This window comes from Trachurus trachurus (genome assembly GCF_905171665.1).
Source record: "Trachurus trachurus genome assembly, chromosome: 4".
Lineage (NCBI taxonomy): Eukaryota > Metazoa > Chordata > Actinopteri > Carangiformes > Carangidae > Trachurus > Trachurus trachurus.
In genome coordinates, this window is record NC_139898.1 from 7,969,166 (window position 1) to 7,997,006 (window position 27,841).

The 27,841-nt window shown below is 42.8% G+C and overlaps 1 protein-coding gene across 4 annotated transcripts in view; it reads left to right on the forward strand.

Annotated features, from left to right (window-relative positions):
• The first annotated feature begins 3,630 nt into the window (after positions 1 to 3,630).
• Positions 3,631 to 27,841, forward strand: part of farp2 (FERM, RhoGEF and pleckstrin domain protein 2) — a 28,125-nt gene continuing 3,914 nt past the window's right edge. Inside the window, exons 1-24 of one of the 4 annotated variants that reach the window (XM_083969912.1) lie at positions 3,631 to 3,719; positions 4,587 to 4,820; positions 11,621 to 11,725; positions 13,062 to 13,104; positions 13,192 to 13,270; positions 13,622 to 13,719; positions 14,121 to 14,235; positions 16,308 to 16,455; positions 16,563 to 16,658; positions 16,763 to 16,926; positions 17,031 to 17,099; positions 17,226 to 17,283; positions 17,452 to 17,710; positions 22,457 to 22,641; positions 22,848 to 22,937; positions 23,907 to 24,040; positions 24,121 to 24,202; positions 24,295 to 24,532; positions 24,958 to 25,088; positions 25,176 to 25,244; positions 25,324 to 25,413; positions 26,570 to 26,652; positions 26,985 to 27,103; positions 27,355 to 27,518. In XM_083969912.1, the coding sequence (XP_083826038.1) occupies positions 4,620 to 4,820; positions 11,621 to 11,725; positions 13,062 to 13,104; positions 13,192 to 13,270; positions 13,622 to 13,719; positions 14,121 to 14,235; positions 16,308 to 16,455; positions 16,563 to 16,658; positions 16,763 to 16,926; positions 17,031 to 17,099; positions 17,226 to 17,283; positions 17,452 to 17,710; positions 22,457 to 22,641; positions 22,848 to 22,937; positions 23,907 to 24,040; positions 24,121 to 24,202; positions 24,295 to 24,532; positions 24,958 to 25,088; positions 25,176 to 25,244; positions 25,324 to 25,413; positions 26,570 to 26,652; positions 26,985 to 27,103; positions 27,355 to 27,518 (2,820 nt within the window). In that variant the 5' untranslated portion in view covers positions 3,631 to 3,719; positions 4,587 to 4,619. Of the gene's footprint in view, positions 3,720 to 3,771; positions 3,924 to 4,586; positions 4,821 to 11,620; positions 11,726 to 13,061; positions 13,105 to 13,191; positions 13,271 to 13,621; positions 13,720 to 14,120; positions 14,236 to 16,307; positions 16,456 to 16,562; positions 16,659 to 16,762; positions 16,927 to 17,030; positions 17,100 to 17,225; positions 17,284 to 17,451; positions 17,711 to 22,456; positions 22,642 to 22,847; positions 22,938 to 23,906; positions 24,041 to 24,120; positions 24,203 to 24,294; positions 24,533 to 24,957; positions 25,089 to 25,175; positions 25,245 to 25,323; positions 25,414 to 26,569; positions 26,653 to 26,984; positions 27,104 to 27,354; positions 27,519 to 27,841 lie in introns of those variants that run through there. The other 3 variants (XM_083969911.1, XM_083969914.1, XM_083969913.1) reach the window with 3 other exon arrangements.

Here is a 27,841-nt window from a genome sequence, read left to right on the forward strand (position 1 = left end):
TTTGGAAATAAATCGTTTTTTAAAAGACCAATAACTGCAGCCGCAGCTGGTCGTGGAGTTTCATGTCTGATATTGTAACGTTGATAGTGATCAGCCCCGAGTGATACGTAAACACAGGAAGTCAAAAGCATCCAGTGCTAACGGCTAGGCTACTGTTAGCTCCCTTAGCTCTGGGAGTTCTCAGCGGTCCGGACCCGGTTGAACTCCGGACCGGCGCGGCTCGACTCGGCTCGGTCTGGATTTATTTTGGCCCTGAACCAGCGCATCAGGTGGCGCTGGTCCGGCCGCCAGCCCGGCTCGTTGAGAACTGTAATCTGTAACAATCACTTCCCCTGCGTCTCCAGTAGCAGTAGGCTAACAACAGTTTATTATAAAACTCATCAGTCATCATCACTGAGTCCGTTTATACGGTTTAAAACTCCGGTGGTGTTGTTCCCGTTTCACTCGCGTTCCTGTTCTGTTTACCGTTGCCATGCCAACGCATGCAGCAGGGAGGGAGGGGGCTCGTGGAGGTGCAGCAGGAGGGAGAGGTGGGTGGGACTTGTGAGGGAGGTGGAGCTGTTGATTTTCAAATGTTTGTGCTGTGCTGAGTGAAATGCCAGATCGGTAAGTATTGCTTTAATGGATACACAGCACAAGGTCGTGGAGTCCACAGTTTACCGCGAGTTGACTGCGAAGGAAAAAAAAAAGCCAATACTGACTATAGAAATTTGTAGATGAATTTGTGACTCAGCAGCTTAGCAGGACAACAGTCATGTTGTTGTTTCTTGCATGTGCAGTGATGATCAATAACATGGCAAATCTCAAATTCTCAAAGTTTGTGAGGCCAGTGCTTCTGCCTGAAATGTGTCCTCAATATAGGCCTAAGAGTTTGCACGACATTGAAAATGCATTGAAATTGCATATTTTTTTCCATTTGATTCAGCTGCACAAATTAAATGTACTGGACCAGATTTAACCAAAAATGTCATTAGTTACCGATGAGCTGGAGCTGGAGGCAGTTTGCAGCATCAGAAATCTCTTGATTAGGATGCAGATATGAGGCAACAGATTATGACTCAGCTACTTGTGCAAACAAAACAAGCTACACAGATTCTGCTTTTTATCTTCCTGTATCAGTTACATCACACATTACTTGTCATCACTTGTAGTAGGGCTATATCTTTTCAAAAATGATTACCCTAACTGGGTTCATTACCTACTATACACACCTTTCATAACATATGGCTGTAACGACACATTATTTCCTCTTAGAAGACATATTCTTACACTCTTACACTTGATTTGCAAATTGTACTTATTGTTACACAATATCAAATGAAATGAATTTCTCAATTCCCTTTTTTTTTAGCTTTCAGGTGTGTTTTATGGCCTTCATCACCAGATGACATTAGCCCACTTTCAAAGCTAGTGACACCCACAAGATAAGACTGAAAGGTCCAGAAAAAAAAACAAATAAGAGATTTATTATAGTCAAATATATGAATCTGTAAGCATTTTAATGTTATTAGCTACACTATATGGTGATAAAGGATACACATTTAATGTTAATGGTACATAATTGGTCACTTCAGTGCATCACCTTATCTGTCCCAGTATGTCAGTAATACATGCACAGAAGGAAATTCAAAATAAATTCTTATATCTGTGAGTAACTCTGGCCTGTAGTCAAAGTATTGTGCTAGATACTGGCTATATGTTAACTATGTAATGCCCAGTGAAAATTGTTTTACTTGTTTATTTCTATTGAATGTGACATAGTTTATTGAAGCCCTTAACTCCTGCAAAGTCTGTGGCCTGTTAGAAAACTGTTCAGATATTCTAAGATGCTTCTTTCATCCTTCTCTTGACTGAGGCAGCAGGTGTCCAGTCTCTGAATCATGAAGATCAGTAAGAGATAGCTCAGGAGAGGCATACCGTATGTATATTTTTTTTTAACCAGAGATTATATGGCGTAACAGTGAGATTGGAGATAGATAAAGGCTATAGAGGTAAACAGAAAATTCAATAATACTTTAAATATTAAATAAATTGTTATACTTATTAGTCTCTGAGGGGGGTCTATCTATCTAACACAATCTAAACAACCCAAAAGCCTTACCAGTGACTATTGATATACTTTCAGCAAAAATATATGAAGCTCATCTTATTTATTTTTTCTTACTTGCCTATGTGTTATTGTAATTGTGTCGATCTAAAAATAACATTGTTATCACAACTGAAATACACATTCGTAAGACTAATGCCATCAACCCTGGGTACCGTAAGGAAGGCCAGGACTCTTTGAAGATAATGCAAACAAATAGACAGTGTGGGAACACAGAAGTCCAGACTCCATAGTTCCTCTCTATTCAGCTTTAGGCTATATTTCTCTTATTTACAACACTGGAAAATCAAAGACTGAGGAAGAACAGCAACAATAGGCATTCAAATGACAACCATGAAAAATATGTAACTCAGTAGAGGAAAGAAACACTCAAATTACTTTATTCTGACATGTTCTATTCTGCTGCATTGTATTGCATTTAAAGAACGATATAATAGCCTATCATATAAACATCTTATATTTTAAGACTGAGGTCCTATGGTTTTGCTTTTCTTATGTGACATATTTCTAAAAAAACAAAAACAAAAAAACACCAACATCACCAATAGTAAATTAATGTAGGCTACAGTATGTCTCTGAGGATTTACCTGAAGCTGTTGCAAAGATGTTCTAATGTCTGTAGTTTAGTGTTTATATTTTGGGATTGAAAAAAGTTGAGGTAATAATATTTTTATTCAAACTTTTCCTTCAGTTATTTCTTTTAACTCTGTATGACAGGAAGTGTAGCCTGTCTTATTTTACGAACTCTTAAATTCACAGATATATTCCAAAACACACTTAATATGAAATCTGAAATATTCTATTATCCTTGTGATTCAAATAGTGACACTATACATTATATACACACCTCTTAATGTAATATATAATCACATTTAAATGCTTAAAGTCCCTCAACAGTTTTTTTTTATTTTGAATGTAGGCTACGGTGTATTCATTCTTACAAACGGCTTTTCCCATTTTATTTGCTACATCTTAGCACATAAAATCTATTTCATGAAAATATATTCCTTGCTCATATGTATCAGAATTTTGGTTTGTAGGGATGATATAACTGTGATCTTTATGTGAAGGAAACAGCAGGGGGAGCTCTAGCCTATCACAACATCAGAGGTAGTTTCTCTGTTTCTTCATTTTAGTTGTTTGACTCTTTTTATTCAAGTGCTGCTGCAATGGACCAAAGTGCAAACAGCTCATCACATACATTGATTACTGCAGCACTGCCATCTATATATTGACTCATGACGCGCACGCGCGCACACACACAGACACACACACATTATTACCTAATTATGTCCAGATAAAAGTTTCTAAATTTACTATTATTTCAAAGATACAGTGAAAATCACACGCATTTCGTATCATCTACGGGTCCAACTTCAGCCCAAACTTCAATAACGCCTGTTTGACTTGGTGAGTCAAATCAAATAAAAACTAATCTGATAAAACAGTCATTTTGTTTCCTCTGGGTGTTGACAACCATCGGCCTCAAGGAGACGTGTAAACTAGCAGAACTTTTTCACGAGAAAAAACAACAAAAAGGAAAGACAACGTGTAATTTTTGAGGCGGACCAGTTTATTCTCCATCCATCAAAGCTATTTAAAGTGAAGGAAGGTAAGTGTTGGCTCTGAAGCCTACAATCCTCGGACACAGTTGAACCAATAGTAGGACGCAGAGGAGTGCTGCAGCCAATGACATAGTAGTCAGAGTGCGCACTCCTTCGGACGACGACGACGACGACGACCATGGACTGGAGTAGTGTCCTTTTCTTTTCGCTGTTGCAAACTTTTAGCATTTAGTTTCCACACGGACAGAACGGTAAGTTTGACGCTGCTGTGTGGACATAATTATCATTTTGTGATATTCTGGTGTGGCGACTTTGTCGGAGAGAAAACTGGGTTGAGGGTTTTATTACTTCGGCTCACCTCTCGTCGGTAAACTGAGCCTCCTCTCTCGAAAAGAAAGTAAACTATTGATTCTTTGAAGTTTCAGTCACGTCGCTCGGTTGTTTTTCTATTTTGAGGATGTTCGTGAACGCAACACTCAGGTCTAGTGACCCAGTGAGGCCCACACGCGACCACCGCGAATAAACGCAAATCTGCACGCCGTCATTACTTGTCGTATTTTTGGGTCGTCTTATGGGTCAGGCTTTAACTCACTCACTGTTGAGTGCTACATAGAATAACATTGTGTTGGCTTTTGGATAATATGTAACAACCTGGTGTGTTGTGAGTATAATGTATGTCCAGAAACAGCCACAGGTATTAAGACTAGCCTACAGTTTGAATGAAACATGCCAAAACTATGTTAAACCGGTCACCACCAGGACTGAGCTGTGACTCAAGTTTCATTACAGCTTCGCCCGCACTCAGACTAATTGTAACATTATTTAACCACAATTGTTTCATCATGTTTTTGTTATATTCCCTCAACTTTGATTCTGATTTTTGTTTGTTTGTCCTCCCCTCCTTGTGTTTGCAGGAGTGAGGTGTGGAGGAGCTGCTCTGACCTGTAATGGGGGACATAGAGGGTTCATACCGGGTCCTGCAGACCCCTGGCACAAGGCTGGGAGCCCAGTTCAATGCTGGTATCAGCACTTTGGAGCCGGGCCAGAGTCTCAGTGGCAACATGGTCAGCGGGAGCAAAAGCCATGGGCGAGGACTACAAATCCGTGTGCAGGGGTTGGACGACTCCCAGGAGTTCTTTGACATCGACGTAAGTGTCTCCTTAACTGTTGCCTCATTGTGCCTTCCTGAAACTTCTGTTATTTACACTACTGATAAGTCTGCAGTTTGGTACACAACAGGCTGTTTCTTACCTTATAGGCCTGTTATCCTGCTGGCGTGTAGCTGGGGTTGGGGACAGCTGCCACATGGCTTTGGTGCGGAAATCTCTTCCTCCTTAAGTCGGGCATTATTCGGGCAACTAAGTGTAACTCACCAGGGCACTCACACATGTCTTTGCTGTTTTTTCTGCCCAAGTAGTAGTGCTAGTTTTCTCTCCTGCTGTTTGGTGTGACCAATACATGACCATCCAGGGCTCAAGCATGTGAATGAGTTCAGGTTTATGATTTGATTAAACACAGTTGTTGTAAAAGTCATGCATTGTAAAAGCATATAAATTATAAACCTGCATATTCCTCAGTGCAGGATGCAACCTTGGACATACTACAGTGGGCCTAGTCTTGTTTTGCTGTATAACAATCAGCCACAAGATTTCTGGGATGACTTGACTTTATTTATTTGCCAGACAGGAGAGGATTGACAAACTTCATGCCTTTTTTATGTGCTGTCAATTCACTGACATCCTATAATGAAATTGATTTGTGCAGATCAAATTTTTTTTCTCTCGGTTTTAAACTGAACATGGTGATTCCTTAAAACTCTGAAATGTTAACATGAGAAAGATACAGCCAAACTGTTTCCTTTCACTGTAATTACTTTATAGAGAAGTTTAATCTCTTTTAAAGACCGCTGGTTGGCTTGGAGAAACTTTTAGATCCACTCTGTGACAGTGCTTTCCCATGTTTACTTGCCAAGTTGCTGCAAGAGTCATTGAGAAGGCGAATAGGAAGCAATAAGGAAGCCACTATATCAGAGCAAGTTTCCTGCCTTTTCTGTGAGGAGGGGGGGAAAGCAAAGTGATCAAAGAAGACTCTCCACAATAAATAAACAACCAAGTCATTGTGCAGCTGATAGAGGGGGTTTAATTTGCAGTGTAATATAACTAGAGCTGGCAGCCACTAATTGTGTGAGAATGGGTTAATATATGTAAGTTGTGCAGCCGCTCCGTCCTAAATCCTCATGTAGCCACAACAATAACGGGTCTGGCAGATGTAGTTTAGGAGCACTGCTGAGACAGACATTTCATAATCTTATGCACCATATGTCGTCTCAAAGTATTAAGCTAACAGCGTGCGACAGGCAAGTTTTAATTTGTAGGGAAGTGGGTCCACGCACTGCTCAGTCTAGAGGAAAATAAACTTTTGAGATTTTTATGGCGATTATCAGCCCCCGCGTATCGAGACGACCGAACTTGGCTCAGAGAGATCAAAGTAAGCTCCGGACGACGTGTTGATAGGAGGTGGCAGACAGAAATACATGGCTGCAAAAGGGGAATGACGGCAATCCTGTTGTCAAGCAGACTGCAGTTTGCTGAGAACAAGATGTCCTCTGAGAGGCTTGCTTGTTCACCGCTGCCCGACATTGCTTTAATATTTCTGTTCATTCAGTTTGAGGAGTCGTGGGCTGGTGGCAGAGTGGCATTTTATGTGTGTGTACAGAATGGCTGCAGAGCCATACACGCAACTTGAGCATGAATTTCCTCTTTAAAAACACACAGCCAGCGTGCCATATCAATCTGGACTTTTATGTCTTATTTGACCACAATCTTTTGAAACAAAAATGAATGGAGCAGCATAACCTCTCCTACGTTTGAACTGTAGTTTTCCTTCATGAATACTAGATGTAAAAATAGGTCCGAAATTGCAGCGTTGAATGTCCAAAATGGTTGTGGCCTTAAAGCAACTGCCTCCCCTCATTGTGGCAGTTTGGTTGCTCAGCTGCCCAAATATCTTACATGTTTGTGTACACTCTTCATCACCTGCTATTTCCTCTCAGTGCTACTCCGATACATACACACTCTGATGTCAAATGTGATTTTAAAAAGAAGAAGAAAATAATTTGCTCTCTATATGCATTGTTATCTGTGAAACACTATAGATTTGATTTCTTGTGAGAATGATAAACCAAGGCTGTGATGGGGGGGGGGGGGGGGGGGGACGTAGATTTATGGCCACGTAATGTGTCTGCAGCCTGGAACCTGCAACAGACAAATCAGATCAGAGTGTGTGTGCGCTTTGATCTGTTGATCCCTTTTATCTACTGCAGGTACCCAGCATGGTCATCATCAGCAGACATTTGCTTGCATGGCTCTTATCCATAGGCCCCTCCCACAGGCAGCACAGGAGAAAGCTCAGCCTTGTGGTTTCTGGACAGGGAGGCAGGGCCAGGAGCGCAGAGAAACACAGGCTTCTTTTATCCAGCACAGCCAATCCCTTTGCTGGCCTTAACTTACAGCTCGAAAACTCGCAAAAAGGCTGAGGGTGGTATGTGGGACCTAGCTGTGTGAAATTGCAGTACAGTTGGAGGAGGAGGAGGAGGGGAGGGAGGGAGGGGGGGGGGGGTATATTGGTGGGAGGGAATCCAGGGCAAGCTTTGCTTTAGTGTTAGCAAACAAGCACATAAATAGCAAGGCTGACAAGCAAGTGGGTTTGGGGGAGACAGAGGGGCAGCGGCTGGTGTTAAAAGAGTAGTTTAGAGGGAGCAGTCGGGCCGGTACAAAGTTTGAGCTGGAGAGGTGGGGGAAGGGACACACACATACACACACACACTCAGGAGTGAAGCCCTGTTCAAAGTTTGGCCGAGGAATTTCAAGCAGTGGCCTGTTGTATAAATCGGTTTGATTTTTTTTTTTTTCTTTTTTTGCAAGAACCCGATGATGAAACTTGTGTAATTCAATGGTAATGATAATGAATCACCACTGCTTTTTGTGAAACACACAATGAACTGTTTAAAAGTGTTCTGTCTTCTTGAGCAAGATTTCCGGATTGAAAAAAGCACTTGATTGTAGTTAGGAGGAAATGTACAAGACGAGTTTGATTTTGTTTGTGACCGATCGGCCACGACTGGGAGTGTGTTTCATGTGCATGCTCAAAAAAAGGAGCACTCTTCATTACAACCACTACAGCTGAGCACTGGGCTCTCATCTATACAAAGCACTCACACTGTCCCACTGTGAGCTGAAGTAGCTAAACAATCTAATGGCTGTGCCTAGAAGGACTTGTTTAACATCTCAAACAGCCCCTCGCTCTGCACATCACACAGCTCTCCTGCTCTTACTTGTTAAAGCTAGCACTGATGACCTGTCACTCACTAAAGTTTCTATCTGCCAGGCCGAGGTTGCAACATATCTGGGTTACACAGGTGACTTGAGCAGAAGGCACACTGACACACCTAACCCCGATTACCTCTTAGACAGTGTTTATCTACTGCTGTTCTGACCAGCTGCCCACAGGCGTGTCCCTAAGCCAGATGGTGAGATGGTGAAATCAGCAGCAGTTATTTAAATGAAAGTTGCCATTTGGATAAGAAAAGTCCTCAAAGAACCCGCCGAAAACTTTAGAAACGTCTCCTCCTCACGAACGTGTGAAAGTGGCCGCTGGAGTCGCAGAGCTTTTAAAATGCGCGTCAGCAGGGGGAAATCTCCTGGTGGCGACGTCTAAACAATGTACATCCTACTGTGCCAAATGCAAGCCCCAACACACCCCTGCTGTCAGGAGGAGGTTCACGGCCATGGGAAGTATCAACCACGCTTAACCTGTCCTGCAAGCTCCACCCAGCCTTTGAATTGGGACGGATCATATCTGGGTTTCACCTGTGTGCATGTGTGCATTTTTGTCTGTTTTCTTCTTCATTCTCTGTGCATGAGAAGAGCAGTCCTCCCACATAGCTGACTACTTTTCATACTCACCACTCAAATGCCTCACCCCCCCCCCCCTCCTCCTCTTCACACACAAACACGGGAAGATTTGCCTCCCACAGAAACATCTGTTTGTCATAATCCCGGCTGCTTTCGGAGCTTGATTGGGTGACCCACTGACCTGCCTTAACGTTGGAGCTCAGAAATGAGAGCGTGGTCCAGCCCGCAACTTGGGTGTGAACACGCTGAGCCTGATCTCCCTGTCACATCACAGGCTGTTAGGTGGAAGCCTGTGGTGCTGCTGCTGAGACATATTTATCCGAGTGGCAAAACATGGATTCAGATGAGTCATTATCGCACATGGGCTGGGGGATGCTGACCAAATGAGATACCTGAATATATATTTTTTAAATCAAGTAGTATTTTGTATTATGTGTTTTGGAAGGAACTGACTGCTTTACACTGCCCCAAACCTGAGAAATAACCTGTAAATAATCTTCAGCCTAAAACTCTGATTAGAGGTAGACTGATTAATCGGTTTGGCCGATCGGATATTTTATAAACTTTAGTTGTCAGCAGACGTATCTTCTGCCAGTGGCTGATGGCTACACACCCTCCACCACTGGTTCAGGCTACATCTTCTTATTGCAGTAGATCTTCACACAGAAGGTCAGGGTAACACTGGTGTGAACCTGAGATTTATATTCAAGCAGGGCTCGAAATGCAGAATAAACTGCCCTCTGTATTGTGGAAATGGAGCTTTCTACAGCTGAGCTGCCAGCATTGTCATGGTCGTTTTAACCATATGCTGACTGACTGTGCTGACTCTCTGCAGGCTGTCTAGACCGTTGACTCATAATGTGCTTTTTTCATTCACTGATTAATCAGTCATTGCCTTTATCCTGCTCCAAACTATTATTAAATTGACCTTCAAAAAATTTAGTGATGGTCGTCCTGAAATGCCAGACTTAATTTCAGTTGTTTCACCAACTGATTAATCAGGAAATCATTTCAGCAGCATTTAATAAAAGGAAAATATATCACTTCTAGAATATTCTGTCATTTGTTGGTGCTGCTGATAGTTTATCTGTGGCTCTCTCAACACGGCTGTGAGCAAAGCGAGCACGGAGATGATCACTGTCTCTGCCTGCTCTGTCATGTTGTTGCTCTAGATTAAAGTTTGGCTCCTTTCCATCTTTCCCCCGGTTGTCACTTAGAATAACCGTTCTTGAATGAAGAGATGACAAAACGGTGGTGCAGTATAATAACTCTGCCCACAGTGCTGGATACACTAAAAGATTGCACACACAGATAACCCAAAGTGGTCAGCAGGAAAGGGAAGTGATTTGTAGGGAAATTACCTGCACACAGTTGTACATTGTCAAGAAATTACAACTGGGTGTATTTAGGAGGAGGTGAGGCGGGTGTGTGTAGTAGTGTAACTCCTGGATGGCTCTGCTTTAGGAGCAATTAGATCTCTGTCATCCCTCCCTCTATGACTGTGGAAGATAAAGCTGAATGTCCCAGAGGAAGGTTTTTTGCTCTCCCTCGAGACCAGAGTGCAGTGAATGCAGTTCCACATTCCTGCAGAGGGTTAATGACAAACACAAAGGAGGAGCTTCTGAAAGCGCACCAGTCAACACACAGTTTGCTCATGACTGCTGCACCGAGGAAAGAAATCACATAACAGTTTATTCTGATCTGCCATCGCTTTCTGGTTTTCATGTCAAACCAATTTACGCAATTCTGGGTTGGAATTTTTCACAGTTTAGTTGAATAACATTTTACACATACAATGTAATCCTATGGTTTCAGTTATTAGGCTGATTAGATCTACATAAAATAGTCAACCATAACTGTTGAAAGCTGTTTACACTGAATCAAAACTGAAAGAGGTTGAACGTTGAAACGTTAAAGAGGGAGCTTGTTTGGACATGTTGTCGTTTATTGACAGGGAAGGTTTGGTTTTGCTGTGATGACTTTTGTTGACAAAGTGCTTCATCACAGATGAGTGTATGATTAGATCGGTTCTGTAGAATCGGTTTTCACTGAATGAGTCAAACTGCGACAGAATCCGTCAAAGGGTTCCTTACGTTTGGCCACAGATGCGCTGTGAATACTTACTGATGCTGTCTGAATAGTATGTTTGGCCTGCACTCAAAGACAACCCAGACGAAGTATTTTAACACACCGGTTTTTTCGCTCTCTGGCTGAGATCAGCTGTAATCAGACACTGTAAATGTGTGGAGAGAAGAAAAAAAAAGCATTCTGTAACAGATTCCTAAATTTATGGATGTTGTGTCAGTAGGTTTCACCTGCGATTTATAGATTTTGTGCATGCAGAACATATGATTGTATCACAGTAATGAAAAGACTAACTACAGTAAATCTCCTGGCGCTCTTTGAGTTGTAATGCTTTACTTTAGCCAATGCAAAGCAGTTCTTTTTATAAGGCTTTTAAAAATACTATTTCACATTACAACCAGATGTTTCAGACTATAATTTTCTCAAAAAGTCACAGGCCAGGATTCCAAACCTCAAGTGCAGAGTGTTCTTAGTGCATAGTAATTAGTTCTTCATTTAGTGAAAACAAACCCCAGAGCGTTGAGAAGGTAAACTTCGGCAGATTTCCTGCTTGTGACTCTGCTGCGCTCTGCTCAGCGCCGCCAGACGACAGTAAACGTACAGTAGGATACATTTCTTGCCGTTTATTTATTTATCCAAGTCGAGAAGACCGTTTGAATCGACAGATGGAACATAGACGGCCATAAAACGCACAATGAAGTGGATCATTTACAGATGCCAAATATTTTCTGCACCACACAGACGGGCTGTTTGCTCAGTGTTCACTTTGAACACATGCACGGCCTTACTCACCTCGGCCCAAGTGGAAATCTGTTTTTGATAGTTAATCACCTGTGTTGTTTGTCAGCTACAGTGCATGTAAGATTTATCATCACCGCTCTTGTGAGATCTTTGCGTTGACGTAGTGATGAAAATAATGAGTCCTTCCTCTCTGTTGTTTTTCCTTCCAGCCTAAAGCTTTTGGACAGACCCTCCTCTCTGAGGTTTTCCACAGAGGCAACCTCATAGAGAGCGATTACTTTGGCCTCGAGTTTCAGAATATGCAGCTGAACTGGGTACGTAAACCAGCAACTGTGTGTTTTCTTTCCTGTTTGAAACTGACACTTTGAATATCCAGGAACCGACATGCAAGCCGATCCTAAGCACTGGCGAGCAAAGGCAGGCAAGATTTTAAAGGTCGTAGGTCACAGCTTGCCAAAAGCACGACTTGAGTCGGGGTCAAGATTACCTTTTTGAAGTCGTTCCCTGGCTGCTCAGTTACTCCTCTGTAGCTTCTCACAGCACAAACATGGAGGTGGTGTTGTTTCTACTGGACCTGAGCAGTATGTAATCTGGGGAATATTTTTAACTTGTCCGACACAAATACCCATCCACAAACGTCAGACTTTCCATTGTTACATTCCTCTAAAAACATAAATGTAATTCAAGAAAGACCACCTAGAAGTTTTTATAGAGCAACAGAGAAGAGATATGAAACGCATATCATCTTCAAAGACGATGGAGTCGGTGTTAGTGTCAACACCAGTCAAACATGATGTAGGATATTTGGAACTGATGCCGATGGAAGTTTAAAGGGCTTAATGACATAAACATATGCTGTAGTTTTAAAAGAAAAATCACAGTATACAACATATTAGAGCTGAAAGAAATTGGTTGATTAGTTGACAGCTGCTTTGAAATCAGTGAATAGTGAACTGAGTCATTTTTCAAACAAAAATACCAAATGATTCGCAGTTGTAGAGAAATTCAGTATTTTGGGGTTTTAAAATGTGGCAAATGGGAATTCATTTGATCCTCACTTTGATCTTTTCCAGAAACCAAAGATATTCAGCCTTATGAAGTATAATAAAACAATAAAAGACAATAAAAAGCAACAAATCCTCACAACTGAGAAGCAGAAATGTCAAATATTTGACCTTTTTTTTTAAAGAGTTACTTCAATGATTGGTTAAAAATCAAAATCAAACAATGCTCTGTTGATTGACAAATAAAGTCCAGATCCACTGATCGTTTTGGCTGTAATTGTTAACAACTAAGTATTATACAAGCATCTTTACTTGTCCTTCCTTACTTTATCTCGATGCCCTAACATTCATTCGTGTAACAATAAGCTGAGAGAGGACTTTTGGTGAAAATCAGCTGACACCAATTTCTCAATTTATCTGTCTGGATTTAGCACATTGCTCCCTCAATCAGGCCCAGATGTACCAGGGCAGACGGAGTCTTAGGGTTGAAGCTAGTTCCTGCCCACAATGTTTCCACATGACTCCGCTATCAGTCAGACACAGACTCAGTGTAAAAACTCATCAAGGTGAAGCTGTCACCACCTTGTCATATATTGTAAAAGGTTCTTGTAACATTGTTGAGATGATGCGGTTTCTTTCTCTTCAGGTTTGGCTGGAAGCCACAAAACCTGTTGCTAGACAAGTCAGAAGTAAGTGAGCTCAAATATTAGCTCAAGCTCCTTTTAATGAAAATGTGTATGCATGCTTGCTGATGATGATGTTTTCGTGTTTTTCAGGACCACCAAATACCTTATTTAGACTGTCAGTGAAATTCTTCCCCCCAGACCCCGGTCAGCTGCAGGAGGAGTACACAAGGTCAGTGTCTGTAATTTCCTATTGGATATTACATTTATCTTGAGCCTGTGCAGAAAAGCTTTAGCTTTATTTTTTTCTTCTCACGATTATGGTTTTCAGTATTTGTCCTCCCAGAGGTTTTTTTTAATGCACAGCAGCAGTCAGACCTTGTATTTATCTTCTTTTAACAAGGAACTCAACAACTCAAGGAATCACTCTAAAATTTCAATGCAGGTTTTTCGTAGTAGTTATTCGTGCTGTTGTGTGATATTTAACTTTCTCTGAGACCTTTAATCCATAATAATCTGTTTTGTGCTCGTTTAATTGTCATGAACAAAAACAATTGGACACTAAGCCTCTGTGTTTTTTTAGGTACTTATTCTCCCTGCAGATGAAAAGAGATCTGATGGAGGGCAGGTTGATCTGCACCGAAAATACTGGAGCGCTGCTGGCCTCTCATCTCGTCCAGTGTATGTTTAAAGTATTATTACTTCAACATGTGTTTGATTTCTAATTAAATGTGGTTTATGTTTGTATGATTGAGCAACACGTTGTAAATTAAGAATATTCACAAAATCTGTACTAATTTTAAAGTTGTTTGGACCAGGCAAAGACACAAACAAGGATACAAGTGCTAAAATGTCCAGGTTCCTGCAGTAAGAGTAGTTTATTTTACTAAGTATTCAGCCCTATTATCTCATCCTATAGCTCCACGTCACAGATAAATGTCACAGAACTTATAATTGATTTCCTATAAAGCCCTGTTAAAAACAATGTGGACACCCTGAGAGTCAGTGGTCCTTTCTTAATAGATATGTATGTTGATGCACAAAGAAAAACTGACGTCCCCTTCCTCTTCCATGAACCACAGCTGAGATTGGTGACTATGACGAGGTAGCAGACAGGGACTACCTGAGGATGAACAAGCTGTTGCCTTATCAAGACAAGGTGCAGGAGAGGATCATGGAGCTCCACAGCAGACACATGTAAGTCACTCCTTCTTGTCTGCTTTACATTTGTTTAATGTTACGCTGTGTGTTCTGCTTCCTCTTTCTCGACTTTGACTATGTGAGAAAACGATAGTTAACAATGCAAATCACCACCAAACCAAGAGCTATCAGTCTTTTCCCTTCTCCCAGTAACAAAGTCAAAGTCAGCAACTCTCAATCCCATCAAGTTGGTACACACTGCTGCAGTGTGTCATCCCGACCACAGAATAACCAGCTGAGAGCCAGGCTGCAACTCTCTTTTCTCACTTCATCACTGTGTTTTCACTGTGTTCTTATATTTTACAATGCCGCTAGTACAAACACAACATGTTGAGTCAGTTTACTGTGACGTGGACACAGCTTCAGACCGTGACAGGCCGACCTCGGTCCCAAGCAGGGCCACACTGTTGTGGTTCAATGTAGTTGTTTCCTGCTGTGATGATGTACTGGTAACACAAACGGCATAATCACAGTACACCAGGGAAATACAACACTAGTGAGAAGCACAAGCAGTTTTTGTTTTGGCTGTAAAATAATACGCAGGCTCTCAGATGACAAACATGTTCGTATATCCAACCTGAATGTGGTACTTTTTTCAAAGGCAGACTTGTTTTTAGGAAATGCATACATACTTCTTCCCCACTTCAGTCACACTGTTTGTATTATATTTCCTGAGTATTGACTCATACATGGTTGAAACGTTTAGAACAAACCAGAACCCTCAATTTCAAATCTACACATTGTTGCTTCCAACCTTTTGCATCATCTGAACTCCATGATTATGTCTTTACAAAACATGTATCACATGAATCATGATTTCTGAAACTTGTAAGCAGTGATACATCACCCTGAGCCCCTTTGCCTGTGGCTTCAAACACAAATGTTTAATGTTAACTATGATTAGACGAGTCAACTGAGACAGAACTGTGTTTTTTTTGCTAAACAACTCTAATGAGAGGGTTTGTCTCATTTCAGTGGTTAGAGCTTCACAAACTTGCTTGCTGCACTTTTCCCACCACCAGCCGCCTTGTTAGCACAGTAGTATCCTATAGCCAATAGGGGCTATTTTCAAACGAGTGTATTAGGTGGCTCTAAAGACCTTTGCTAATCTCTTCCCTTGGTTGCCAGGGTGGAAGCACAAGCGGCAAGTTCCCCAGGCCTAATCCCTCACTCTGGCCGGTCTATTAGCCATAAGGCCAGTGGGGCAGGGGAGGGCCCTAAGGAGATTTCGCTGCTTAACGGATGAACAAAATTAGAATGTGGTGATGATTGGACGGATATGTCTTCCTAACATGCTGTTTGGTTGTAATCACATGGTTTTAGATAACGCCTCTCAAATCCTCCAAGTTATAAGGGATTTAAGGTCACACTACTCGACGTACAAGTCATGATACAGTCTTAGTTTGTTCAGATTGTATTGCATGTGGTTAATCAAAAGGAAAGCTGCATCATGGCCACCAGGGAACACGCTATTGGCTCCGCAAGCCCCATTTTATTGCAAAGTACATCCTCAAAATGTGCTCAGGGAAACATAAAAGCTGTAGCTGATGTAGTTTAATTCAATAAACTTGGTGCCTGACAATTCATAGAGGGGAAATGTAGTTGTAAATGGCAAGTTCTTAAAATAGCATGTGGGTGATGATCATCTGGGGCTCTGTGAGAACTATGAGAAAAGGGAGCGATTATTAATGTGGCACATTTCATAATAAGACGGTTCAAATTTGTCTTGTATCATTTGGCCTAATGGAACCATGTTAAGGTTAAATAAAAGCGGCTCATAGATTAAGCCTTGGGGAACACCGTGTGCCGTGATGCTCCGTTTGGACAGGAGAAAGTAGTTCCTGTTTTGGAAACTGGTCCTGAGCCAGGGTTGGACAGTGTCTAGTTTTCTAATCTGTCTTATAAGGTCAACCATGTCAACTGCAGCATGAAGCCAACACTAAAATTTTGAGTGAATCAGGATCAAACTCAAAACCTGACCTGAGGTGCTTGTGTGTTATAAGAACAGCATGAAGAGAACAAGTTGTTACTCATGAATGTTCATGGATTTGTTATATTTTCTGTTTCAGGGGCCAGACTCCTGCCGAATCAGATTTCCAAATCCTGGAGATTTCCCGCAAACTGGAGATGTACGGTGTCCGCTTCCACCCAGCAGCCGACAGGGAGGGCACCAAGATCAATCTGGCTGTTGCTCACATGGGCCTTCAGGTTTTTCAGGTGACTGCTGCCAGCATACCAGCTCTCTCTTGTTAATGTGACCTTCAGTCCTCAAGAATGTGGCTCAAAAGGCATTACGTTCCTTTTAACATGATTTATTCTCCCAGGGCAACATAAAAATAAATACCTTCAACTGGTCCAAGATTCGCAAACTGAGCTTCAAAAGAAAACGGTTCTTGATCAAGCTCCACCCAGAGGTTCATGTACGTATTAATGAAAAGATCTGTGTCCTTGTTTGAGCTGGAAGTTTATTTTATCTGTATGCCTGACTTTCCTCATCCACTGATCAGCTTATCTTTGTTTTTAGGGGCCCCATCAGGACACTCTGGAGTTTATGATGTCCAGTCGAGACCAGTGTAAAATCTTTTGGAAGATCTGTGTTGAATATCACTCATTTTTCCGTTTGTTTGACCAGCCACAACCCAAATCCAAAGCTATCCTCTTCACTAGAGGCTCGTCCTTCAGATACAGGTACAAACCTCTGACACAAACACAATACGTCATCTGTAATGCTCGTTGAGAGGAGCGGTGAAGTTTCTTTATCTAGTATTTTAATTCAAACCTCTTTCTGTCAGTGGAAGGACCCAGAAGCAACTTGTGGACTACGTCAGGGAAAACGGAGCAAAGAGAACGCCATACCAGAGGTGTGTGTGATTCTATATATTGTGTATACACTGTTAATGGGAAAGATGTGTTGTTTTCTTTTCTATTGCTTCCTAATAATTGATATTTATCGTTTCGACACTGACATGATCTTCTCTGTTGCTCAGGAGGAACAGTAAAATACGAATGTCTGCTCGCTCTCTAGCAACAGATGTGCCAAAACAGGTCAGTGCCACTACAAGGCTGATGCATTTTGAAAAGAAAAATTTAATTAAATCTTTAACTTTATTGAATAAACTAATACAATTCTCCTTTCCTTTTATTACTTCCCACCTTTTCTTTTCATCCCTTGCGGCTTTTGTTCCTTGTCCTGTCTGTGTTGCGCTCTTTCAGAGCTTGTCATTCAATGACAGTCTCAGGGCCCCAGGCTCCCCTTCCTCTACAGTGTCCTTCCACCCGGCGCACATGTCTGGTGTCCTCCCACGAACAGAACTCCAACCGCAGCCCCAGCCTTTGCCTGCACTGAGCCATTCTCCAGCGCCTCTCCAACAGCAGCAGCAGCTTCAGTCCCCTCTGCAAACTACGAGACCCCCCAGCCCACCGACGGAAGAACCTGTCAAGGCTGCTTCCCCATCCCACTACGCTTTTCAAGGTGCCCCTAGCAATCAGGCAGCAGGACACTGCAGCCCCTTGTTTGTATGTGTAGGTACTAGCACTTCCCAATCACAGCCTTCCAAAAATGGCAATGAGGATAATGAGCTTGGTGGGAGACGGGGACCCGGGTGCTCAGTGGGAGGGGGCGGAGGGAAGAGGAAGGGGGTTCTTACACCTGAGGCCTTTGAGGCGGAGCTTTTGCGAACCAAACAGAATCCCATGTTTTCAATGTCCAACTCACCTCTGCATGTCACAGAGGAGTTCATAGATGATGATCCCACTGAAATATCCTTTTATGGTGGGGGGGCCGAGGCCTACTCGTACGGGCTCGAGGACAAGGTAGACCAGTTTCATGATGTGGAGGAGACTGACCTCAGCAAAAACAGGATCTTTAGTTTGGGCATTGAGGATCTGAACGGTAATGCCAATCCCTTCCCTGATAGCATCGTTGGTAATTCAGAGACCAGCTCCTTAGTAAATAACCGCTCTGAGTGCAGTTCCCTTGACAACCTGGGGCTCAGCTCCGCAGGCGAGTCCATGTCCGTGGGTTACGGAGGCCCCGACTCCTCCTCACTCCGCCTGCTCGGCTCTGACTTCCAGTCGGAGGCCAGCTCCATGGTAAACTTCCCAGCGTACTCTGTGCGCTCTGACAGCAGCTCAGCCGTGCAGTTCAGTGACCTGGTGGAGCAGCTCGAGCAGCTCAGCTACCCGCCCACCGCCACCGAGGGCTCTGGGAACGGCAGCTCTGACTCAGACTCTGACTGGGGCTCTGACAGCATCCTCCCCCCTGAGCAGAACCTGTTTTACAGTAACCCCCTGACAGGGAACAGTGGTATCGAGGGCTTCCTCCTCCAGTGTCACAACCTGCAGGCCTTGGCGCTCGCAGACACCTCTGGATCCCCTCAGATTAAAATGTAACATGTCCTTAAAGCACTTGAGGCCTCGGTCCAGGGCTGTCCAATGTACAGAAAAACTCTTTTTTGCTGCATTGTAATTAATAGTAATGAACAGCAACAACAGGGACGCGCCTTCATTTTTAATTCCTGCTCCATACTTTGGTTTTCTGCAGCAGCGCTGTTATTCTTACGTGTATCAGTGATGTGACCTGTTGTCCTTGGTACCCGCCATGGTCAGGTTGTGGTGCTTTTTTTTTTATCACTCCTGTCTTCTCATGAAACTTAGCTCATCTAGTTTTGGCCTCTTTTTTTCATGAGATTCTTGAATAATATAGCCTGTCTTTATTTTTTTTAGTAGCATTCTGCCTGGTTAGAGCAAATGTTGATTTGGGGCAAGTTCCTCAAGCATTTCAGAAAGTACAAAACATTTTGTACTTTTATTTTGGAAGCTTTATATCTTCAGTACTCATTCTTCATCCTTTGTAGTTGTGATTAATAAGTAGTCATAGGAATATTTTCGGTACATAGGAAATTAACTCGAAGGAGGTCAGAAAAGTGATGTCCAAGGCCTGGCATTATGCTTCCAATTTAGCAAAACTCAAATATAGCACATCAAAGGAACTTTATAAGAAATGAAGAGTTATTTTATGATAATTTCTAACCTTATTTGACCTACCTTGAAATAGGATATAAAAGTACATTATCAGCAGTAAAAATCATCATCCGGCTTTCATAGATGAATCATTTTTGTGCAGTGTCGAGTGCAATCAGAGTGGTGATGATTAATCAGTCTCTCATCTCAGGGTAAAAGTGAGACCAACAGTTGTCCAGGTTCAGTGATCCTTCACAGGCCTCCTGTGTTCGAAAAAAAACAAGACATGCCATGGATCCCCACTTCGCATTTGCACTTCTGTGCCTTACTGACATCTGCTGGTTAAAGTAGTTGCAGCATTTTCACATCAGACATCACACACAGCACCAAGTAGGTGAAGAATCAGAAAAAGTATTTCACCAACTAACATATTTACGTCATGTTTAGAGAAGTTGAAGAATGTAAGCAGTGTACTAATGAGCCGTGAAGTACGCTGTTAACACCACTTTATACAAAATGAATGTATCACATGTATGTCAGGCCGCAGCCAGCCATGTATAATAGTGTTAGTATAATAGCGCGTCCTAGTTATTAAACATTAGAACGTGGAGCGTCCAGATGTGGTGAGTTTTCCATCTTCCAGGAGACTCTTTGACAGCGGTCGGTGTGGGAGCTTTTGTTGTACCAGCAGTGTGTGTTGTGAGGGTCGACACTGCCTCGTCTCTTCTGGCCTTTAGCATGTTTCAGGGTTTTAGCATGAGCTGTCTCCAGGATACCACCAAGATGGTTTTCTGTGTGTTGGAAGGAAAACGGGGTTGGGGGAGGGGAGGGGGGGGGGGGGGGGGGTCTTTTGCACATTAGCTATGAGTTTTTCATCACTTTTTTATATTAGCTACATTTCTTATAATATTGTTTTTAAGCTTTGATAAAGGAACGATTGTTTTCAGTCATGTGGTCAGTCACCAATATAAGAGTATGCACAGAGCTTTTTTTAAATTAGCCTCCCTCCAGGCGTCGGATTAGTCTGCAGTGTCAGGTCGAGTCTGACCTCAGATGAATTTACTGTGCCATACAACCTGAAAACCCAATACTGTGTTCATATCAAACTAATCAGTAGCGTTTTGTTAGTTCCCTGATGTCATTTCCTCCCTGACTCAGCGCGTCCAGTTTTTAATTTCCTCCTGTTTAGCTCACTTAAATCTGCCTGAGGGGAGATTTCACTTGACTCTGCACAGTTTGCCTTTTTCCCCTCTGTACAACGTGACAGAGTTTTGTCTTGTCAGCAGCACTTGCACCACAGTGCCTTAAAGCACTTAACTTTCACTTGTTTCATGCCATACGCTTTTATCTCAGGTGTACGTTCCTGTTTACTTTTTAATAGGTATGGGAAGTTTCCAGGAAGCACGTGTGTGTGTGGGGAAAAGGGCTTAGTGGGAAAGTTAAGCATTTTCCGTTCTAGACATCAAAAGACAGTTGATAAACACTCACCTGTTCTCATTGTCATTTTGAAGGATGGCACGTAGCCATTTTTTAATGTTTCCTTATTATGATATCTCTTAAGTCACAAGTGTGGACCGCTTCTGTGTCACCTTGGGGATGATTTAGCTTCACGCAGCATCAGTGACACTAAACCACAAAGAGACATGATGAAGGGTTTTGTCTTGCTGGCTTTTATTCTTTTTTTCTTTTTTTAATTTTTGGTTCCTTGTCTGCCATGTCCTACTCCCCACGTCTCAACTAAAGACTTAATTCATGACGGGCTGACATTTATAACCAGCTAAGCTAACAGCACTTAGGCATTGAGTAATCATCACTTAATCCTGAATTTGTATATTTACTTATCATAAACGATTTGTACTTAATGTTTGTATGTTTTCCTCTCAAGAATAAAGTAATCACTTTTGGGTACCATGAATGTCAGACTTAAAATTCTTTTTGAGATGCAGACTGAAATCATAAGCAACACTGATGTAATTTCTTGTTTCTTTTATGATACACTATTATAATTCTGCAGTTTTATCCTCCTCTTCATTTTTGAACAATTTGCAATGTAAATGAGCAGCTTGTGATCCCTCCGCAAAATTGATTAAAAGCTGGGGTCATATGCTGCAGCAACATGCTCCATGTTGTCTGTGTTGACTCATTAGTGCCCAACACCTCAGCCAGTGCTTTTATTGTCTGAAGGACTGTATCACATGTCCTCCTGGACCAGTTAATTATCCTGTTTAGAGTTGAGTCCTCCTCAGTCTAACAACATTAGCAGATGAAGCCTGTATTGTCTTGCAACAAGTCAATACACACACTCCCTTTTCTTTTACATTTGAAACAACAGATTCATATGTTGTCGGGGTTGGTTGAGTCGAACTCATACACAAGATTCCTCAACCTAATTCCAGCTGAGTGTGTGTGTGCTCTCTGTTTGGACAGGCTTTGTGCCAAGTCATTCCACAGCAAACCCCCGTCCTCTGGCTGTGGAGCCTGACGTCCTCCCTCCTCTCCCCTCCTGCCTTTCCCTGTGCTGCTTTCACATTGACTATAAACAACTATTTACCCTCCAGACAGGCCACATTCCTGATAAGTCTTTGCATGAGCAATTATTTCCGGGTCGAGGACCGACTTTTTTTTTTTTTTTTTTCCTTCTCAGCCTCCCCCTTTTTTTCTCTCCCTTTCTTTTTCCTCTCTGATAGAATTAGAAGAACAGCTGTGGTGACCTGTGACTCAGTAGGACAGCCTAGCGCTTCGTCTGCTTGTTTTGTTTCCTCGTTGTTGTGTAGCGAAGCTCTCGGGCAGAACAAAAGCAGCAGAGCAAGTTCTCTGAAATGGAATCGGGCTCATATAAGTTGGTAATGAATCATTTGTCCTTTTTGCAGAGGGCTCTGAAAACAATGGCGAGGGGTGGGAAATGTGGGAACCATTACTTGCCTGGGTCTACTCTCCCGTCTCCCCTTTCATTTAATGGCCAGTGTGTGTGATGAACCATTCCACTTGTTGTTCTCTGAGAGGAAATGAGATAATTGTGGAAAAACAGTTTAGGTGAAGATGAAGGTTGTGTATATCTGCCTGTGTGCAACATAAAGTATTTTATGTAAATATGCTATTGCACTAACTTTTGTGTTTAGAGCATAATTGTTGACTCAAACTCGATCATGTCAGACCCGTGTGAATGAGTGTGAATGACATTTAACCCTTTTGTTCTTATTTAACCAACTTCCCCAGTATCACACAATCTTTAATTTCTGTATTCCCTCTTCCACAGACTCAGTGGTGGACAGCCCCCAGCTCTCACCCTTCAACTCTAAGGGGCCTCTCTGCCTGTCGCCCTCCTTCCAGATGTCGACCCTCAGCCTGCCGGGCCAGAACCCGTCTCCGCTGCAAAGCCCCATCCTGAGCGAGGTGGGCAGCAATGCCAGGCTAGAGGAGGAGGAGGAGGGCAGGAGGAAGGTACACCGCTTATATGCAACCCTTCCACCCCCGCCTCAAAACATTAGTAGTTAGTACATTAGCCTTGTAATTTATAATGGGGACGGGGTTTTCTAACTGTTCATATAATGGAGAAATTAGGAAAACAAAGGTTAAGTTTCTCATAGTGAGTTTTGTCTTCATCATCATCACCCGGTTTTAAAACTTGTGTCACTTTTCTGCTTCAGAGATATCCGACCGACAAGGCCTACTTCATTGCCAAAGAGATTCTGACCACAGAGCGAACGTACCTGAAAGACCTAGAGGTCATCACTGTGGTGAGTTTTAATTTAATTTGAATTTAAAGAGGAACTAAGCAGGATTTTACCTGTGGCTATGCAACATTTTTAGCTTAATTACAAAGCTCCGGAGTAATTGTGATAGTTAACTACATGACTTGTGACTTGTTATGAGTGACAACAGAGGCTCTCTGCCTTCCACCTGGCGCCTCATGGCTGAAAACCAACCTGTGCCGCCCCGGTGTCCCAGCTCTCGTCTCTGCGACACTACGACACAAACGTGTTCTGCAACCCGTAATCTTTTGTTTATGACAGTTCAGACTACACAGATAGACACATCGTAACATCGTATATGTTACATAACGTTATCCACCGCTCCATAAATTGCTTTTTCACTGGCTTCGTTGTAAACAAATGCACAAAAACAGCGGAAAAGCGACCAGACTTGCATAGTTCCTCTTTAAGTTTTTTTTTTTACTGGATTTACCAAAACACAAATAATGTGGTTATTGTGAAGAAATGTAGAAATCTGCATTATACACCACTTTTTTGTAACAGCAAGAAATCAAAAGATGATAATGACCACAGAAACCAAAAATCAACGTATGAAGCTGTAAAATACAAAAAAAAAACTAAAAAAAACAAGGCGCTATGAGTGAATTTTAAGGTTTAGTTTAACATTGGAAATAGCAGGAAACTATTTCTTGTTTAGCCTGCAACGCTTTAAAATTGAAACACCAGAAAAGTAGAAAAATCACTATTCATCACTTGTTTGAACCAAGAAGCTAAAGCTATTGAACTAAAAATATTTAGTTGGCCATCCCATCAGACAAAGAGAAGCAGCAAATCATCACAGTGAGGAGGCTGAAAGTTTGATTCATCACTAATCAAAAAAAAAAACCTCACTGATCAGTTAATCAACTAATTATTTGAGCTCTACTGTTTTCATACCAGTTTGTTTATTTATTAGGAAGATGTGTATAATTATGGTTCCTCTGCTGCTCCCAGTGGTTCCGTAGCGCTGTGATCAAAGAAAATGCCATGCCTGAAGGCCTGATGACCCTCCTCTTCTCCAACATCGACCCCATCTACGAGTTCCACAGAGGCTTCCTGAAGGAGCTGGATCAGAGGCTGGCTCTCTGGTAGGTGTTGTGTTCCCTCTGTGTCTTTGTCTGGGATAAAATGAACCGACTATGATGTTAACAACGACCGGTCTCCTCAGGGAGGGACGCTCTAACGCTCACGTCAAAGGCGACTACCAGAGGATCGGCGACGTGATGCTGAGGAACATGTGCGCTCTGAAGGTGATTTGCTGGCTCTTGATCTATCATGCCCTGCTCTGTACGTGTTTGACTCTCAGACTGAATGTCATGTACTTCATGCTCGTGGTCCTCAGGAGTTCACCAGCTACCTCCAGAAGCACGACGAGGTCCTGACGGAGCTGGAGAAAGCCTCCAAGAGGCTGAAGAAGCTGGAGACGGTCTACAAAGAGTTTGAGCTGCAGAAGGTCTGCTACCTGCCCCTCAACACATTCCTGCTCAAACCCATCCAGCGCCTCATGCACTACAAACTCATCCTGGAGAGACTATGCAAACATTATTCCCCTGTGCACCGTGACCATGACGACTGCAAGGGTGAGCTCTCCGAAGTCTGTTCAACTATTACTGTTGGTAATGCGACGTCAACTGTGAAATGATAAATGAGTTGGTCACTAATGCTGAGATCAGACTAGATAATACTTTTGTCTTTTGGCATTGCCACTTAGGTCTTGCTGTATCTCAGAGCAGAGACTTTGCATTCTATGTCAATTTGCGTACTTTCACACTCACATCTGTTATTTTGATTTTGCATAAGTGCGCTGAAGTGCAGCAGCATGTAGTGCACTATAGGAACCTGGACGTGGGGGGTGGGTGTCCCTAGATGCAGTGTGATAGTTTTCTTTTTTTTCCTCAATTCTTTAAAAGGACAGAACGAGCTGTGTAGTCACTATAGCCAGATGATAGATAGTAAGCCAGAGATGTAAATATTTGAGATTCTGATTATTCTTGTTTCCATACAGAGGCTCTGAAGGAAGTGGCAGAGATAGCCACCCAGCTGCAGAGCAGTCTGATCCGGCTGGAGAACTTCCAGAAGCTGACAGAGCTGCAGAGAGACTTGATCGGCATCGAGAACTTGACGGCACCAGGCAGGGTGAGCGCAGCGACACGGAGCCGAGGGCAGGGGGCGCCGGAAACTTGCAGCACGTTACGGTGTCTAACAAGCTTTGTCTGTTTCTAGGAGTTCATACGAGAGGGGTGTCTGTACAAGCTCACCAAGAAAGGGCTGCAGCAAAGGATGTTTTTCCTGGTGAGTGTGAAACTACTGTAACTGTAAGTCGAACTTTGGTGCCTGAAGATGTCTCTAAATGTGTCTGTCGTCCTCTCAGTTCTCAGACATGCTCCTCTACACAAGTAAAGGTGTCACCGCCACCAATCAGTTCAAAGTGCACGGCCAGCTGCCTCTTCATGGCATGATCGTGAGTATTCAAAGACAAAGTCACTTCACCTCCTCTAACTTTGTGTCTTGTTAAGCTGTGGAGAGCCCAGTGTGACCACACTCTCAGACCAATAGTACGACAAGATGTTAACACATAGGACTTTCAGTGTGAGCTAGTGTCGTGGTACTAAGACGGGTCTTGGTCTTGTTTCGGAATCAACAACATTTTTACTCGGCCTCATCTCAATTGAGCTGGACTCTGGATTTTTCTCAAGATCTGTCAAGACCACCACTTCAGTGACTTCTTTTTCTTTTCTTTTTTTTAATGCAAAGGTCACTCACTCACTTTATGTGATGTAATTCAATAACTTTAAGATAATTAAAATTATTCTGCAAAAGTATCTGCTTGTGTAACCATCTGGAAAATGTCGTTGCACCAGTGTCAAAAGTGGGAGACATTAGCAGGTTCTGTTCAATCCAAACTTTGTTTACATTAAATATGGTATAGATTTTATATAAATTTATCTTTTCTTTTTAGCTGAGGAATAATGTAAATATAGTCTAAATATAGAAGAAATATAGTAATGGTCTTGAAAATGGTCTCGCATTGGTTTGGTCTTAGACTTGGTATTCTCTGGTCTTGGTCCTGACTCGGTCTCGGGGTAGGTGGTCTTGACCACAGCGCTAGTGTGAGCTGTATCAGTGTGGCAGTGTGTTGAGCAGGGAGGGCCTGGGTCTCCTAACTTTACATGTCTCTGCTTCACTCCTGGCTGCAGCTCATTGTGCTGGACGCACCGGTAAGTCCTCTGAGCTCTGAGCCAGCTTGGACGCCCAAACCCTACCCTTCTTGTCCCATGCTTGTGTAGGCAGGCACACCATGTCAGTCCTCTCAGCTGTCTGTAGTTTAACATGGACATCCCACATGATGAAGTGTAAACAGCACGTAGCTTCCTTGTGCCAAAAGTGAAAGGTGTGTTTGGGATTTTAATATGGATCCTGATAGGAGGCTGAATGAGAGGAGGGATGTCATCTAACTCCATGTAAATGAACTGTATATGAACATATAGATGCTTCAGTAGAGGCAGGTGTCTTTTTTCTGACTCAGTTTCCCTTTTTTGTCAAATCCTGATCTTAAATTGTTAGATTAGACCAGTCCCCCTGACTGTGTGTCTCTGATCTGTCTCTGTTGTCTGCAGGTTGAGGAAAGTGAGAACGAGTGGTCTGTCCCCCACTGCTTCACCATCTACTCTGCTCAGAGAACCATCGTGGTGGCGGCCAGGTGAGCGTTTGATATGAGACACGTGTTCTTCAGCTACAAGTGTCGAGTGTGTGTTTTTAACGTGTGTACAGAGCCACCAGTTCGTCCTGTCTGAATGTTTGGAGAGCATCACTAATGTAAATTGTTAATAGCTGAGTAATGTGTGACCAAAGGAGGAGCTCAGTGTAGAAAGCTGACTACAGTCATACATAACGAAACAGAGGAATCATGTTTTTTAACACTTTTTTATGAAAGTTACATTTTACTCTGCTTGCTTTTGACCTCTAAAGTATTTCCTGTTCATAATAACTCAAGAGTTATTGTATCTTATCTCTTTTTTTGTGTGTTTTCAGCTCTAAGGTGGAGATGGGGAAGTGGATTGAGGATCTCAACCTGGCCATTGACATGGCAAAGAAGTCTCAAGAGAAATCCAGCATCTTCCTGGATGCTGGACTCAGCGACCGCTCCAACCGTAAGATGAAGCTCAGTTTTCTGTGTAAACCTGCAGTAACAGTAACCACGGTACCTGCTGAGTGGAAACGTCCGCTCTGTGTGACTTATTTTAGACTTTCCCCCCCTCCAGCTGAAAACGAAAAGTTTTTCAAAAGCTTTCTCCTTGGGACATAGCAACCGTCTAAAACTAAAAGTACAGTTAATCCCTCTCCTCCACACAACTTCCCGCCCCTCCTCCTCCCTTCCTCCCTCCTCTTCCTCCTCTCACAGGATCGTCTGACGAGGTTTCTCTGGAGCAGGAGTCGGAGGATGACATGAACTCCTCCAGGACTTCCCTGGACAAGCAGACGCACCACCGTGCCAACACAACCATGCATGTGTGCTGGCACCGCAACACCAGTGTGTCAATGTCCGACCACAGTCTGGCTGTGGAGGTACTCCTCCTCCGCCCACAATAAGATGCATACACACTCATTTGCATACCACATACACAACACAAATGGGCAACAACACAGACTCCAAGCGGTTTTACTTGCATGTCAGTGACACCCATCACCACTCCACCGGTGGAGCTTGACCGTCTGTCGTCGCCCCGAGTCCATCTCGACGTCTCACCTCGTCCTTCTAACCTCTGAGTTTCCTTGAACGTCTTTCTTTCCCCCTGGGGACTGTTAATATCCTGTGCTTGTACTGTCTCCTGTTTACTGAAGTGTGTCCTGGAAGACTCTTTTCTTGTTATCCTTTGCTACTGAGAGCA